Source organism: Chroicocephalus ridibundus, chromosome 14, assembly GCF_963924245.1.
Source record: "Chroicocephalus ridibundus chromosome 14, bChrRid1.1, whole genome shotgun sequence".
NCBI classification, from domain to species: Eukaryota; Metazoa; Chordata; class Aves; order Charadriiformes; family Laridae; genus Chroicocephalus; species Chroicocephalus ridibundus.
Genome location: NC_086297.1, coordinates 4,796,471 through 4,812,788, shown reverse-complemented (window position 1 = coordinate 4,812,788; position 16,318 = coordinate 4,796,471). Strand labels below are relative to the sequence as shown.

At 59.4% G+C, this 16,318-nt stretch overlaps 2 protein-coding genes across 8 annotated transcripts; both read left to right on the top strand.

Annotated features, from left to right (window-relative positions):
* The first annotated feature begins 1,086 nt into the window (after positions 1 to 1,086).
* Positions 1,087 to 6,431, top strand: PYCR1 (pyrroline-5-carboxylate reductase 1). Its single transcript, XM_063352391.1, has 7 exons — positions 1,087 to 1,380; positions 1,458 to 1,528; positions 1,630 to 1,809; positions 2,395 to 2,616; positions 3,099 to 3,191; positions 3,600 to 3,763; positions 3,864 to 6,431. Exons 1-7 carry the CDS (start codon positions 1,314 to 1,316, stop codon positions 4,021 to 4,023), a joined length of 957 nt encoding a protein of 318 aa, XP_063208461.1. The 5' UTR covers positions 1,087 to 1,313; the 3' UTR covers positions 4,024 to 6,431.
* A 1,448-nt stretch (positions 6,432 to 7,879) lies between these two features.
* Positions 7,880 to 16,309, top strand: MAFG (MAF bZIP transcription factor G). 7 transcript variants are annotated; one of them, XM_063351971.1, is made up of 3 exons: positions 7,880 to 8,012; positions 11,997 to 12,058; positions 12,147 to 16,309. In XM_063351971.1, the coding sequence occupies exons 2-3, from the start codon at positions 12,023 to 12,025 to the stop codon at positions 12,597 to 12,599; spliced, it is 489 nt and encodes a 162-aa protein (XP_063208041.1). In that variant the 5' UTR covers positions 7,880 to 8,012; positions 11,997 to 12,022; the 3' UTR covers positions 12,600 to 16,309. The 7 variants fall into 7 exon arrangements, with proteins under 7 accessions (XP_063208041.1, XP_063208047.1, XP_063208046.1 ...); XM_063351977.1 differs by lacking the exon at positions 7,880 to 8,012 and adding an exon at positions 8,141 to 8,263; XM_063351976.1 differs by lacking the exon at positions 7,880 to 8,012 and adding an exon at positions 8,358 to 8,832.
* Positions 16,310 to 16,318: the final 9 nt, after the last annotated feature.

The window sequence follows — 16,318 nt, the reverse complement described above, 5'->3', positions numbered from 1 at the left end:
CAAGTAACTTGTCTGCTGCCATCCCGTGTCACCACTCAGTCTCAAATGTTTTTGGTAAACTATTGCCAGCAAGTACATGCCTTAATTTTGAATTATGGATTTGTGTTTGCAAACAATCTAGACGGTTCCTAGAGGATCCCAACCCGAAATATATAGATGTAAAACATCTTAATCTTTAACGGGTTGGACTTTGGTAACGTTCTTTTTTTTTTCTTCTTCTCTGTCTGAAGACCGGGATTCAGTGACCCCAAAAAACTATGTTTAAGAACGTTCCTCCGCAGGAGATGTGCCGAGATTTGTTTCTGTGGATAAAGGAGTAAGAAAAAAGCCCGAGGAGAGGAGAGAAGCCGCTGGGTTCGGATCACAGGCAGGACACGAGCGCCGTCCCGCTCCCGGTTTTCACACTGACCCGTTTCACACCGGCCCGGCCCGCAGCGGCCTTCCCCGGACTCAGCACCGAGCCCTCAGGCGACAGAAGGCCCGCCCGGCCCGGGGGGACGCGCCTCACGCCGGGATCTGACCGGCGACGCCCGGGCGAGGCAGCGGCCGCTCGGGGCCGGGAATGCTCCGGTGGAGCGGAACCGCTCGGGGCCCCCTCCCGGGCAGGCGGTGCCCGGCCACCGCCGCCTCCCGCCTCCCACGGGCAGGAGCACCGGGGCGCACGGCCACCTCCGGGACCGGGCCCGGACACCGGGACGGGCCGCGCTGCGCCCTACCGCGTCCGGCGGGGGCGGGAGTGGCCCAGGACCGTCCGGAACGGCGGCTAGGCAGGGCCCGGGCCCGCCGCGCTGCCACCCCGACCTGCGGTGCCAGGGCCGGGCCCTCAGGGCAGCGCCACCGAACCTTCCAGAAAGGCACACGCCGCCGGCGCGGAGCGGCGGGCGGACAGCACCCCCTGGCGGCGCGGCGCGGCGGCGGACGCCGGCGGCGGTGAATGATGCAACACCGCGCGCCGGTTGCACCAATGGCTGGCGAGGGCCGCGCCGCTGGCACCGCCCCCCGCCCCTGAGTGGCGGGAAGCCGGCACCGCCCCCTCCCTGCCGCTCGCCGATTGGCTGCGCTCCGGCACCCCGCCCCGCTGCCACGCGGCACCGCCTCCCTGCGCGGCCACGTGGACGGCGGCGCGGCCGCGGGCGGGATCTGGTGGGGCCGGCGCGCCGGGACGGTCCGGTACGAACAGGGCGCACGGAACAACACAACACAGCACAGCCCCGGTCTGCACCGGGCCGCACAGCACCGCTCCGGTCTGTAACCGCCCCGCCCCGGGCTGCACAGCATCGCTCCGGTCGGCTCCACACTCGCTCCGTACCGCCATGAGCGTGGGGTTCATCGGGGCCGGGCAGCTCGCCTTCGCCCTGGCCAGGGGCTTCACGGCGGCAGGTGGGCCCGGGTCCCGGGGGGCGAAAGGGAGGGGGGGGGCCCGAGCCGCACGGTGTGACGCGCGTTGCCGTTCGCAGGAGTCCTGGCCGCGCACAAGATCACGGCGAGCTCCCCGGACACCGACCTGCCCACCGTCAGCGGGCTGCGGGTGAGTGAGGGCGAGCGGGCGAGAGGCGGGGGACGGGCGGCGACGGCCCCCCCGCGGGCCGCCCTGGGCACAGCGGTCCCGTTTGTCCCCAACCGGTGCAGAAAATGGGCGTTAACTTCACGGTGAGCAACAAGGACACGGTGAAGAGCAGCGACGTCCTCTTCCTGGCCGTGAAGCCCCCCATCATCCCCTTCATCCTGGAGGAGGTGGGCCCCGACATCGAGCCCCGACACATCGTGGTCTCCTGCGCGGCCGGTGTCACCATCAGCTCCATCGAGAAGGTGAGGGGGGGCTGGGGCCGGGCCGGGGCCCACCGTGGCGACACCGGTGCCCGGGAGGCGGCTGCAGCAGGGCAGGAGCGTGCAGGAGCCCGTCCTGAGCCCATCCCGTCCTCTGGCGCCAGGAGCGAGGGCCAGGGAGGGAATTCACGCCGCTGTGGCTGGCTCTGCCCGTCCGCAGCAGAAAAAGCTGTGAGAGTTTGTCCCAGCTCTTCCATTACATGACGGGCTATCAGATCTTTTCTCTCTCAACAGCGGTGGGCCGTCTCCCCTGAATTTCTGCAGACTTTGTGCTAAGTGTCTTTACAAGCTGTTTTGGAGGCTCGTGAGTTGATGCGGGATGAGGCGTTCAGGGTATTGCTTCCAACAGCAGCTCGGCCCAGCTTCCTATTTGCTGAAATAAAGCTTGCCTAAAGACTTCACATTTAAGTTCTGGCTGCTTTGGCTCAGAGTTGGGAGTTTGGAATACAGGAGTCTCTCTTTTCCCTCTGCTTGTGACTTTTTTTTTTTCTAGACAGCCTTTTTGGTATGCCAAATACGCACTAAAGCTCATTTCTCTCTCTCTCTCCAATAATTTTCTATCCTAAGAAACTTTCTACCTTCTGCCCCACACCAAAAGTGATCAGGTGCATGACCAACACCCCTGTGGTTGTCCGGGAAGGTGCTACAGTCTACGCCACTGGGACTCATGCGGATGTGGAGGATGGGAAGCTCTTGGAACAACTCATGGCCAGTGTAGGCTTCTGCACCGAGGTGGAAGAGGACCTGATAGATGCCGTAACGGGGCTCAGCGGCAGTGGCCCTGCATATGTACGTGCTGCTTCCTTAATTCGCAACAGCCTTGGGGAGGATAGTAGACTTTGCCCGCAGTGAAATCTTTGCAACTTCAGTTTGTAATTTCTTGTTTTTCTCATCACTTGCATTCGCGATGGGACAGGTAATCCAGGTGTCCAGTTTATAACCAGTTTGGGTCAACAACAAAAGTCCATTACCAGTTGGATGAGTCTGAAGTCCACAGCCAGCGTGCAGTGGCCACACGTCTGTTGCAAAATGTGGGCCTGTATTTAGTACGACCCAGACACTGAATTTCTCCCATTCCCCCTATTCCTGAGCTGGAACCAGTGGGAGGGAAGCCTGGCAGGGCACCCATGCAGAAAAGGGGGAGGCGTTTGTCAAGCCTGTAAGCAACAGGAGTCACAGTGTGATCCTGGAGCCCTGGATTCTCTCCGCCCTGAGAACATCAGTCTTGGAGTAGAGATTTTCCATCACCTTTTTCCTCTGTCTGGTCTCAGGCGTTCACTGCCTTGGATGCTCTGGCGGATGGGGGAGTGAAAATGGGACTTCCCCGCAGGCTGGCCGTCCGACTGGGAGCACAGGCTTTGCTGGTCAGTATTTCCTCCTCCAGAACACCTTGTGAGTCCGTGCCTGCTCTCTGCAGAGTATTCTGCACATCACAGTTTGAAATTATCTCAGCCCTCTTACTGAATCTACTTTAAGAAACGTGTTTGGTTTGACTGCACACAGGTTCCTGATGAGGGAACGTAGGAAGTGTCCGCAGCAATCTGCTGGCGCTGATGGTGGTGTGGGAGCTGGGGCCTGGGGAACCGTGACGCCTCTGCAGGCTTTGTCCGCTCTGACCAGTGTTTTGGCAGCCTGCTAATGGCTCTCGGGCGGGAGACTGGTTTTGCCCACTGTGAGTGTTGGGTGCTGCTCCGTGCAGTGGAGAACGGGAGTATTTGACAGTCAGTTCCTCAGTCAGAGTTCTGGCAGCTGTTTTCTCTTCTTCCTTCCAGGGTGCTGCCAAAATGCTGTTAGAATCTGAGCAGCATCCCGGTCAGCTGAAGGACAACGTCTGCTCGCCCGGGGGAGCCACCATCCATGCCCTGCACTTCCTGGAGAGCGGTGGCTTTCGCTCACTCCTCATCAATGCTGTGGAGGCTTCCTGCATCCGGACAAGGTGGGCACCTACGAAGTCCTAAAGAGCCTGCAGAACATGTCCCCCGTGCTCTCTGTCTCCTCCTTTTCCTATGTCTTTCTCTCCCACCATGCCGTTGCAGGGAGCTGCAGCATCTGGCAGACCAAGAGAAGATCTCCCCAGCAGCCATAAAGAAGACTTTGTTGGATAAGGTGAAGCTGGAGTCTCCTTCTCTGTCCATGGCACCTGCCAGCAAAGTCAGTCTGTTCAACAATAAGAGCCACAGCAGCAAGAAGAACTGACCAGACTCCTGTAGTCTGGCTGTGCTGGACATCAGTCTCCTCCATGCCCTTTCTTTTTTATCTAAGGAAAAACGCTCTCTCTGGATGTTGGTGTCCCCCGTACCTGGCTCTTGGCTCGCAGCAGCTGTGGGGCAGTGCAACGCTGTAGAAGAGGGTCTTTAACCCATAGTGGGGTTGGTGCAAACTGTCCCTGGCATTGCTGTTCTCTCTTGGGCAGGGGCGATACTGTCATCAGAGTTTCATCAAGGGCACTGTTTGTCCAGAAGCCTTGGATACTTCTAGGACTCGGGCAGCGTCTGGTGTCCCATGCAGAAATGGTTTCTAATAGGATTTTTTTTTTTAAGAGGTCTCAGAATGCCTTTTGGTCTCAAAGGTTAGAACCAGGTCTGGACCCCTCTTGCCCCATCTTGCATCTGCTGCCAGAGCTTGTGTCTTGTCGCTGTCTTTGTTAGCTAGAGCAGGTGCTGCCACGCAAATGCAGCGCTGTGCACTACGTTAGAGGCCCTAAAGCACCTCACAAGGGACCAAAGTCCTTCTGCCCCGTCTCCCATCTGCCTTGACTTTGAGAGACAGACGGTGTGAACCTCTGGACCACGCTCTGTTTCTCTCTTTGCTGGCCACCCCTCTCTCTGCTCTGTCTGGTTTGGGGAGCCGTGAACTGCTCTCGCTGTCCCTCCTTTGCTGCCAGCCTGGCTCGGGGGGTTGGGCAGGTGGAGGGGCAGTGGTGCTCCCTCTTCCCTGTCTCTGGCACCTCTTCATGCTCTCCATGGGCAGAATCTGCTCCCACACGCCCATGGAAATGTTTCAGCGTCACTGTGCTCCCTGATGCTCTCCTTGCTCTTTGCACTGCTCCGGGGCAGCCAGGAGAAGAGTTGAACTCGAGGACAACCTGCTCCAGAGAAAGGCACCTTCTGCACCATTCCCTTAGGCTCCAGCAGGGTTTGTACCCAGGAGCTGGGCTACTGCGTGGCAGCAGGACTCTTCCTCGGCACCTTTCCTCGCACCAGGCTGTACCTCCTTCTTGGACTGCAGTCTGGATGCCTGTTGACAGTGGCTGCTCTGCTTCAGCTTGCGCAGTCCAGCTGTGTTGTGGTGGACTGGTTGTCCATTCCAGACAGCGTTTCTCCCAGCAGAGCCCCTGGGCTGGTGAAACCCAGCAAAGCAGCCCCATGGTGTCACCTTATGTTGGCACAATTATGTCTCTTTGGTGTTTTCTAGATGGTTTTTTGTTTCTTTTTTCCTGTTTTCCTTGAAGGTGTTGCACTGCTAATGGCTAGAAGGGAAAAATACCTAGAAAGAAGTTGGAGGCTGCTTCATGCAGTTGCATTCTTAGTTCCTTAGAATACAAGACTAAAGGGAAACACTGTCACCTGGTCTGGCTCCGATCTTGTCCCGTCTCACCTGGTTTGTCCTGTGTGAGACCGAGGAGGAAAGTCAGACTCTGCTTGACACAAAAGAGGTTCAGGGAGGACTTGAGAATGCCCGATGCCTGTCCAACAACAACCTGCTTGGTGAAATACACCCAGATGAGTACGCTTTTGCAGAGGAGGAAGACTCTTGCTCTTCTGGTCTAGAGAATTTCCCAAGTCTGACTTTAATTTATAAGAAAGAACAGCAGTGAAGTACGGGGTCTAGAAGCAGTGGTCCTTTCTGCCCCTGAATCTCCAGTGTTTGTGAGGGAAGGCATCTGGCCAGGGTTGTGTAGCCGCGTCAGAGGGTGGCCCTGCGGGACAGCCCCAGCGCAAGCAGGGCCTCTGCAGTGTGGGGGGAGACGCAGCTCCCCGTCCCTGGGCACTTGGGAAAGGAAGGAATGAGGGGTGTAGACTCAAATGGCGAAAGGGACCAACGCTCTGATCAGACAGAAGGTGGAATACAGCTCGTCCTTTAGGACAGCTAACCTCTCCTTCAGGCTCAGTCTTGGGAGCCAGCCCCGGAGCAGCAGCAAAGAGAAGACGGTGTCTACTGCTTTCTGTGGTTTCTTTATAGCCAATGTCCCTGCGTGGCTTCCTTGCCTCTCTCCTTTTCTCCCAGAGCCTGAGTCCTGTCCCAAGCTGGAAACCTGCACGAAGCATCACTTTCCGCTCTCACTTCTACGGGGCTGCGGTGGGAGCAACGGGCTGGAGGGGATGGAATGGATTTGGGTGGGTGGATAACTGTCATACTGTAGTCTACGCTGGGGTACACCGGGGGGGTGCTGGTGAAAGGAGGACATTTAAGATGGGCTTATTCTCTCCTGAGGAATCTTGGACCTGCAGGGGATGCAGGAAAAGCATTTTGGTATCGACGCAGAGGCTGACAAAGGTGCTAGTAATGTTAAAGCATTTTTAGTTGTTAGGCTTTCGGCAGGTAGCAAGGTATGACCTTATAGGCACAACAGATGGTTACTCTTCTTCACATAATAAACTGCTTCTCTGGCAGAGCTGTGGCTCATCCCGGCTGTTTGGAGCGGGTCTGTCTTGCCTCTGGCAGCAGCCGTTGCCTGCCCGCAGTGAGTGTGCTCATGGCGTGCTGCAAACCTGGCGCTGAGGCTGGTTTGTGTGGGAGACCGGGAAGCGCATCGGCCTGTTTCTCAGCATCACCCGTGGTTCCTGAGCAGCAACACAAAAGTTACTCTAGGGCCAGTTTTTTGAGATTCAAAGGGAATGGAAAGAGGAAAGCCGCCTGGCTGAAATATGACATGAAGGACTTGGGAGTGTTAATCCTTCTCAGAGTATCCCAACCCTTTAGGCTTTCTAGCGGTTCTGCCACTACACGTGAGGTTCCAGGGGAGGTGAGTGGGTGCCACGTGTTCCTCCGCTTCCCTGCTTGGAAGCTGTGAATACCCCATGCAGACGGGCCAAGCGGGAAGTCAGATGGCTGAAGCATTGGCTGATGCAAAATGAAAGGGAGCGTTGCAGAAAGAGTTTCCACTCGGCTGATAAAAGTACCGATGCAGAATAAAAGGTAGGATGGCTGAGCTTGAGCCCCCTTGCAGGGAGGCGTACGGACTGCCCCAGAGAGGCAGAACTTCCTAGATGGTTGTACACCTGTAACAGGGCTGGGCACCACAGCAGATGGAAAACCCAGCCTGTGAATGGCTACAAAAGAGCCCCACAGGGCTCAAGTTGTCCCCCACACAGCAGAGAACAGCGGTGCTGCTGCTGAATGCCAGGGCCTGGGCTGTTTCTTCCTTCGGGACCATGCTTTCTCCATGATGTGGCCTTGACTCCTGTAGCCCCGGTTTCATCGCTGCACCTTCCCCTCGGCCCTCAGCCCTCCCTGCTGTGCTGGTCTGCCCTGCTGCCCGTGTGGCACAGCAGTAAATGCAGTAGACACCAGTATTGCTGTTACGGACCCAGAACGGGGGGCAGCACACCCGGGGCAAGGTGGGCACGACCTGGGAGAGCAGCACGTCACTGCAGAAGAGCCGGCCCCGGTCTCGATGCTTCTCAGCCGGGGCTTCAGCGCTGCCACCCAGTGTCTGCCGCCAGTGCCCGGCGGAGCTGCCGCAAAGCCTCCGCTTTAACTCGGCGTTTTCGGTGGGGACCTGTCTGCTCCTCCGCGCAGTTTCCGCAGCTCTGAGAAACTGTGGATGCAGCACCCCCCCACACACACACCCCCCCACCCCAACGCACACCGCCCCCCAGCTGCACCGGTCCCGCCGGCGGAGGCCGCCTGGCAGCGCGACCCCCTGATGCCGATCCGGCGGGGCCCTGGCGGGGCGGGGCAGGGCTCGCCGCGGGGAGGCGGCAGCGGCCGTGCCCACGGAGCCCCGCGGCGGGTCAGTGCGTGCGGGAGGGGTCGGTCCCGGCCCCGCCACCGCCCCTTTAAAGCGCCGCCCCCGAAGCGCCGCGTCCCCCTTAAGGCCCGGGGCGGTTGCGCCGGGCGCTTCATGAATGGAGCCACGTGACCCAAACATCACGTGACGCATCCGTGAGCGGCGGCGGCGGCTCGCGGCGTCCCGGTCCCTCCCAGCGCGGCCTCCCCGCCCGGCCCGGCCCCGACAGGAGGTGAGCGCTACCGGCGGCGGCGGGCGCGGCCCGGGCGGCGGGCGCAGCCCTGGGACCGGGCGGGGCGGGGCGGCGGGCCGGTCCCCGGGGGCGGGCCGGGGCGGGGCGGGCGCGGCGGGCCCGGTATGGCGGCGGGGACCGCGGGGCGGCGGGGGCCGCCGCCGCCGCTGACTCACGGCGGGGTTCCGGGGCCGCGGCCACCCCGGCGCCTCCCACCCCGCCCGGGTCCCCGCCCCGCGGCCGCGCAACAGGTGCGCGGGGCCCCGGCCCGTCCCCGCCCGCCGCCTCCCGGGGCACCGCGGGCGCCTCCCGCCCCGGCCGCCCAGCGGACCGGCTGCCCCGGGGCCGCGCCCGGCCCCGCCGCGCCCCTGGGCGCTCAGACTCCGCCGAACCCTGCGCGGTCGCGGCCTGGCCCGCGACGGGTCCCCGCTGCCGGCAGGGGCGGCGGCCCCGGGGGTTCCCCCGTGACCGGCCTCCTCGCCCGACCTCCTCGCTCGGTGATTTTCGTCCCGAGCAGCGGAGGCGAAGGTCGAGCGGGCGGCGGGACGCGGCGGCGTCTCGCCCGTGTCCGTGTCCGTTTTCTCGCGGGGGGGCTCGGCCGCGGGTGGGACGGACACGGTCACCGCTGCCCTCGCCTCGCCGGGGCCGGGCCCACCGGCAGGGAGCCGAGGGGCGGCGGGGTGCGGTGCTGGCCCCTGTTCCCTGGGGGCCTCGGGCTCGCCGCCCACCGGAGCCCCCGGAGCGGGCTGGGGCCGGGGTCTGCTCGGTGCTCGGCGCTGCGGCGTCCTCGGAGCTGAGCCGGTCCCCTCTGCGGCGGGAGGTGAAGCGTCTCCGGTGGGACTGCGGAGCAGGCGGTGACCGGCACCGAGCGTCCGTGTGTGTGCATGGGGAGGGGGGTCTCGGTGTCCAGAGCCGCCGACTGCCTGGGACACGCCATGTCGGAGCTGCGTGGGTGGAGGAGGGCAGTGCCAGGAGGCTGGAAGAGGGCTCTGAGAGCCACCTCTTTCTGTTATCTGCGTAAGCAGAGTTAAAATCGTCTGGGTGAGCAGATCCCTTGAGGGAGGAACTGCTGCCAAGGTGCTCTGGGTGGGACGCGGGGTTGCCAGGGACCCCCACGGGGAGAGAGGGGGGACGGGAAAGGCACGGTCCTGACTCCGTGTGTAATTGGGGGAGTCACCAGGTTTGTTTGGATTCCTGGGAGGGCTGCGTGAGCTAATTCGGAAGAAAGCAAATAAACAGAGTATGAAATCCACACCGGGAGAGAGCGTTCTTGTGCAGAGCGCCCGACTGCTGCCAGCAAACCTCGCTCCTCCAGCCGCCCGGGGCTGCAGAGCCCGTTGTGGGGCACAGCCCCTTCCCCGGCCTCCCTCTCCCTACCCATGGGTCTCCCTCCCGCCATCCCGCCCTCCCGGCGCCGTCCCCGGGCCAGCCTGCGCTGGAACGGGTGACGTCACCGTGTTTACACGGGGCTCGTGGCACGGTTCTGTGATCAGGAATGTGGAGAATGGGGCCTGCGTTGAATCATGCGCGGTGCCGTCAGCTCCCTTGTGCTGCCTTTGAGCTGAGGAGAGAATTGGCTGCGCTTGTGCTGAGTTCAGGCCTTTTGAGCTCTGGGGAAATGTGTTGAGGCTGCATTTTCTTCATTGCAGTCATCGCGTTTGGCACTTTTCAGTGTGATCTTTCTTCAGGAAGCTATCAGAAGCTGAGCAATCATCAGTCTGGAGAGTTAGGCCAAGTTTGGTCTCTGTACCAGTTCTCTGGGTGTCCTCTCTGTGAGCTGCCAAAAAGCCCCATCTCTGATCCTTTAAATGGGACCCAAAAAATAGCCAACAACTAATCTCTGGGTTGTTCTTCCCACTCTGACTCGTGCGTTGCTGGGTCTCATTTTGACCCCCTTGGGCCGGGGGACCTCGCAGGGTCCAGACGGTGCGAGCCCCGCTGCGGGTTGCCCGGCCTGCCCCAAGACGCTTTCCTCCCAGCACCCTGCCTGACGCCGCACGTTTGTTGCCTTGTTTGTTGTATTTCAGCTCTGCTGTAATGAAGGAAGCTTGAGCGCTTGCCAGGCAGCTGGAAATTCTTTAGTGCCACAAGGCAAGCAAATTTTGGTGGTCCCGCTGACCGTACCTGCCCTGGGCTGCGTGCGCTCGCCAGTGGAGGGGGCGGAGAGGTGCTGCGGGTGACAGTACTGGTCTCCCAGCTGTTCCCTTCCTTCTCCCCTTTCTCCAGCAGCCGTGTTCTTTGCCAAGTAGGAGCAGAGCAAAGAAATACAACAGTACAGGAAAGTGCAAAAAAAACCCGGATTTTATGAAGCCGTTGCTTGTGTGCTGTCTGTCCTGCCTTAGCCTGCGTCTTTGCAGCTACCTGCCGCGGATGGCAAAGTGACCCTTTCTGCACCAGCACGGTTGGGTTGTAGCGGACGTCTCGCGGGAAGCATTGTCCTCTGGGTATAAATAGCCTGCCTGCTGGCGGGCTGGAGGCTTTAGGAACGTCTCCGCTGGTGTCCCAGGGAATGCTGACCCCATTCACCTCTAATAAGTGGTAGATGCATTGCGGGCAGCCTGCGCCACAGCTGCTAGAAGAGCATAAATTCGTATTTGCTGACTTGTGCATCTGGTTCTCGGCTATGACTGTACATCAGTGCCTCTTACATTGAGCAAAGCGGTAGCAAACAACATTTTTGTTGACTGGCACCGAAGAGACAAAAGGTACAGAGGTGTTTGTAGACCGTGCTTGCACAGGAACGTTTGCCTCGCTTAAGGAGGCGTGGGGCTCCTGGCTGCTTGAGGCGCAGCTCTGCCCGTCAAGTAATACCTGAGCGGATTAATTAATTGGGCAGTGTAGTGGCACTCTGAACTAGAGCCTGAGGGGAGGAGATATGTGGGGACAGAACACGAGCTTGGGCATGATTCACTGTAAAAACGGGCGTGGGAATTGCTCTTACCAGTTCTGATGTCCTGTCTCCTGTGGCAGCAAAGGAGTTTGCCCTCCTCTGTTTTTGGCCACCCTTAATCTTTGTTTTCTTATGAGCATACCTTCTTTCTGAAGATAAGGGAGGGAGAAGGTGGGTCTGTGCCCTGGCAGTGCAGGGACCAATAGGGACTTTCTCACAGAAGAGACCTACGTCTGGGGTCTGCTCTGCGCGACCGGGAGAGGTGAGGGCTGCTGAGGCATCAGCCCAAATTCGTGATGGGGTTCCTGCGTGCCCCCATACTTCCTCGTGCTTCAGTATCAGGGTGTCCTTCTGCTCCTTGGGAAAGGTTGGGTGCAGAACTTTTGCCTTGAACCTGGGTGTGCTTCCTTTCCTGGGAAGCACAAAAGATTTGGAGAGGCGCGAGTGCAGCAGTTCTCCCATCCCGCAGGATGCCCAGCGAGGGGTCTCACGGAGGCAAAGGCTCCCCCTGTGCTCCTCGCTCAGGGTCGCGTGTTCTTGAGCCGTACAGGTTTGGGTCCTGGGGGCACCTGGAGTCTGGTAGGACTCTTGTCCCGGGGAGTTTCTGGTCTGTGCTTGGGCACCTTGGGAAGGGCGCTTGGAGCGACGGGCTCTGCCTGGGAGTGACGGGGATGAGGCTGGGAGCAGGAGGCGCAGGGAGCCGGTGTGCTGAGTCAGCATGACTGGCCCTGAGCAGCCGTGCTCTGGACCCAGCCCGCTGCCTGCCAGGCTATTTTTAAAAATGTGGCTTCCGTGTATTCTGACTCCTCCTAGTTTTTTAATTTCTCCCACCCCAAGCAAAAAAAAAAAAAAGGCAAAACAGCATTGTCACAAAGTCGCCGTGGGAGTAGGGGTGTGGAAGGGCAGCAGTTTCTGCTCGGGGACGGAATCTGCCGCTTGTGAGTCCAGCTCAGTCGGGTGCTTGTCGCGTGTCGTCCGGGGAGGGGGGAGTGGGATGTACGGCAGGACAGGCCGTTGCTGCTGGACCCGGCGGTGGGAATGTCGCAGGCTCTGCTGCATCCTGGGGGTCTAACCTGTCCTTCCTTCCCTTCCAGAACCTGATTGACGAGGCTGTCGTGTTATGACGACCCCCAACAAAGGAAACAAGGCCTTGAAGGTAAAGCAGCAGCAGGTGGAGGAGAGGGTTGTGGGCGGTGGGTGCCCCCGCTCTAGGTCTCACGAGTGTGTGCCGCCTTCTCTTCCAGGTGAAGCGGGAGCCAGGTGAGAATGGGACCAGCTTGACAGATGAGGAGCTGGTGACCATGTCTGTGCGGGAGCTGAACCAGCATCTGCGGGGCCTGTCGAAGGAGGAGATCATCCAGCTGAAGCAGCGTCGGCGCACGCTGAAGAACCGGGGCTACGCGGCCAGCTGCAGAGTCAAGCGCGTTACCCAGAAGGAGGAACTGGAGAAGCAGAAGGCAGAGCTGCAGCAAGAAGTGGAGAAGCTGGCCTCCGAGAACGCCAGCATGAAAATGGAACTCGATGCCCTCCGCTCCAAATACGAGGCTCTCCAGAACTTCGCCAGAACCGTGGCCCGGAGCCCCGTGACCCCCGCGCGGGGGCCTCTCACCTCCAGTATGGGGCCCCTTGTCCCTGGCAAGGTTGCTACTACTAGTGTCATCACGATAGTGAAATCCAAAACGGACGCCCGGTCTTAGTGAAGCGAGTGTTGCCTGAGCTTGTCTGTGCAGGGCAATTAGGCACAAAACCAGCCTGGAATCCCCAAAGCACAAACCCTCCCCACATGGGTCCGGGTTCCTTCTACTTGGCCCAGGACTGGCCTGCTGATCACTCCAGTTTTGTTTTGTTGTGTCCAGATTGGTATGAGCAGTGGTGATGCGTCCCGTGTCCTGTGCAGACAGAGCCTCCCACCCAGCGGTCTGTAGCCCTCGGGCGCCCTTGGGACAGACTGCGAGATCTTGGTTTTCCAGCCAAAGAAAGTCTGTGCGGCGTGGCCGACGGCAGGGCCGAGGGTAGCTCTGGAGGGAGGTTTTCTTCCTGGGGGCCGGGAACCCTAGTTTTCGGTCACTTCCAAAGGCTTTATTTCATTACTCTTCCAGGTGGTGCATCTCGGCGCCTGACTGCCAGGCGCCTGAACCTGCTGCTTTTGTCTCCTTTGGTACCCATAGTCGCAGTTGGGGTGTTCTGTGTAATAGGTTTTTATTCCTTTCTAGGTGTGCCTCTGTGCCCTAACAGTGGGTTTCCTTCAGACGTCCGTTGCGTTAGCCGTGTAAACTAGCAGTGGTGGGAAGGAAGATGCTGCCGTGCCCCGCTGCCTCAGCCCCGGCGGGGGGGAAGGAGCCGGGACAGGGCCCAGCACCCCTGGGGAGGGAGGGACGGTACCGTGTTGACTGCAGGCCGGTTTTGTGCCTAATGCGTTGCACTGAACAAGACCAAAATCACTAGTTGTTCCCGTGTTTTGAGGGTATCAAGTGTCTCTAGTGTGATGGTTTACACGACCAGTTAAATAGCCCTTTATTTAAAGAGAGAAACATCATTTTAAGAGTTATTAAATTATCTAAGTTTAAAATTAAAATCAGACAGAAGAGAGAGCGTATTTATAGTCAGCTTTTTTATCTGAGAGGGCGAGAATATTTGACCATGTGAATGGGGAAATATTCTCGGAGACTTTGCTAGTTAAAAGTTAATAAATAAATAATTTTAAAGTTTCTCATGAACCTCCCGCAAACTGTTTGTGGCTCTGAGGTTAGTTTTTATAAAGAGTTATCAGACTTTATTTATAAAACTTAGAAAAAGACAAAAAAAGAGGCAAGTCCTGTTTGATATCTTTTTGCAATTGTACCAAAAGTGACTTATTCTCGACCTTGCTGGCTTCCGTTGTGTCCCCTCGTGTTGCGCTCTCTGTGCTCTCGGAGCTCTCGCGTGGCGCTGTGGTGTGGTGGTGCCAGTGGCTGCCTTTGCCGTCTGCTGTCGTTTCACGCTGCCGTCGTTTTCCTTAAGCTCAACGGAGAGATTGAGCTGGAATCTCTCCCAGGTTCTCCAGAAGGATTCTGGCACATGGGCAAAGGTGCTGCTGTTCTTGAAGGCAAAAACGAATGGCTGGTACAACTAGGTAGTGACGCCTGCCCAGAAAGTGCTTCTCTGCAGAGGCATGCTGCAGGAGCTCGGGCTTCTTGCCGAGCAGCCGACACCGGGTAGCTCGGTTACCTGAATGGGGAAAACCTTGCGCTTTCCTTCCAGCAAAGCTGGTAGAGAAGTAACACAAGGGAGAATTGTCCAGGTTTCGGGGGAGACCGATGGGATTTGACTCTGGAATTGGATCCTGTGGTCAGAAGTTGTGTTGCTCATCTGACAAGAGGGGCAATCTGCCTGCCTTCTGGGCAGTGCGGGACCAGCGCTAGTCCCGAGTGTCTGCATATTACTGAAAATTAGGCTGTGGCATGGTTGCTGTCTTTCCTGGTGCAGCTTCTGTCTGTGGGTGTTGGAAGAGTGCTTAGACTTACAGCTGTGCGACACAGCTGAGAAGCTATTTGTGGCCAGGCTCCATTTCCACAAACGCTTTGATCCCCCTCTCCCCTCCCCACAGATTTGAGCTGATTACTGAGTTGTTTTAGAGAAGCAGGATGTGGGGGTGAAGTCCATGTGATCTCCTGGCTGCTGAAAGTCTCCTGAGCGGAAGGGACGGTCCAGGATGGCACAAGTGAAACTGCAATCTTGTGGAGAGGCACGGTTTGCCATACTGGGTGGGTTTTGGTGATGTGTTTCTCACATAGCTGAGCAGATACTGCTGTCCTCGGGGCTGAGAAGCAGGTAAACCTGATGAAAGCCGCAATGTGGCGGGAGAGGATCAGACAGTTGGTGGGGATTTCCTGCTGGAGGGGGAGATCAGCTTTGCTCTGGTTGGTTGGGAGTTTAGGTAGAAGCTGTTTGGGATGGTTTTCTCAGTGAACTTCCTGGATGAGGAGTGGGTTAGAACATTGCCTCCAGGCTTCCCCCTCCCATCCCTGGGCTTTCTCTTCTCTGAGCTGAAGTGTCTGACATGCCACTTCCCAGCTGTTCACTGGATGGGCTACGCACTGAGCAGTGCTCGGCACCGAGCTCTGGGCTCTAACCTTTGTCTTCCAACTGGTGATGTGGTGCCTGGAAGAGGTGAGATTTCCCAAAAACACGGAGTGCTCCAGTTGGCCTGGGCTGTTGGTCCCAACCTGTCCCTCCTGGAGCCAGCCTGAGATCGAACCCAGCTGGAGGCCTGACCTCAGCAGGGTGAGCAGCCTGGGCTTTGTGGCTAGGATTGGTTAGGAACTGAGCTCTGGGGGCTGGAGGCTGCGGTGTGAGGAGGGCCCCATCAACAGAGCAGGCGATGATGGGCGATCCTGCAGCCATGGTGTGCTTGCTTCCATTGTGCTCTGCAGCAAGGAACGTCCGGGCCCTTCCCTGCCTGCTGGGTGGCAGCTGCACTGCTTTGGAGTGAGACTGTGAGTTAGGGGGACAGAGCAGGCGGCAGCACCGACTCCACCAGACGTTAACGCTGTTGTTTCTCCTCCCTCGTGCTCTGCTTGCTGGCTTGTGGCCCCAGCCTGCTCCGAGTGGCCCAGCGTGTTTGATGAGGACGGGTCGCGTAGGGGGGGAGCAGGGGCAAAGCCATGGCTGCAGGGTGCCTGTGTGGCAGACGCGCTCTGCGGGCGCTGGGCTGGATGTCAGCGGGGCCGTGGTCCCCTCGTGAGCGCTGCTTCCTTGTGCTAGCGCGTTGGTTTTGGTTTTGTTCTCAGTGAAGTGCTGGACCCCGAGTGATGTATTTCTGCCGTGTCCAAGGAGTCTCCCGTCCCGTCCCGGGGACCCGGTCCCCTGCCAGCTGGCTGCCCGTGCCCGCGCGAGGTGGCCCTGCCCGAGCCGTCACGCTGACTCTCTCTCGTGTATAGCGTTCTGGAGTGTGACAGTTCTTGTTCCTGAGGTGCTCGTCCGTTTGGTTTCCTGCTGTGAAGGGTGTCGTGTTTCCTTTCTCCTTTTCCCGGTGCCGTCGCGCTGGGGCGGGGGCCCTGCGGCGGAGCGACCCCGTGGAGCGGCCCCCGCCGCCGGTTTGTGTATCTTGTGGTGAATTGTGTAAAGTGACCCCCGCCTTGCGCAGCCTCGGCGGGCATCGCTCCCCGACAGGGCCGGGGCGGCTGGACGAGGGGAATGGTCCCGCGCCCCCGCCCGGCTCCTTCCCCGCCGCCCCCGGCCCGGGTCTCCCGGCGGCCTGAGGCCGCGGCCCGCCCCGCCCGGGGCTCCGGGGCTGGGCGCGGCGGGCGGCGGTATTTATTGCTAAGTTATTGCCGGGGCGGCGGGCGGGCGTTATTTATTGCTGTACAGAGTGTCCGTCCGCGGCCGCCGCTGTTTTGTACGTGACAATAAACCGCTTTCAAACAGCCCCGCCTGG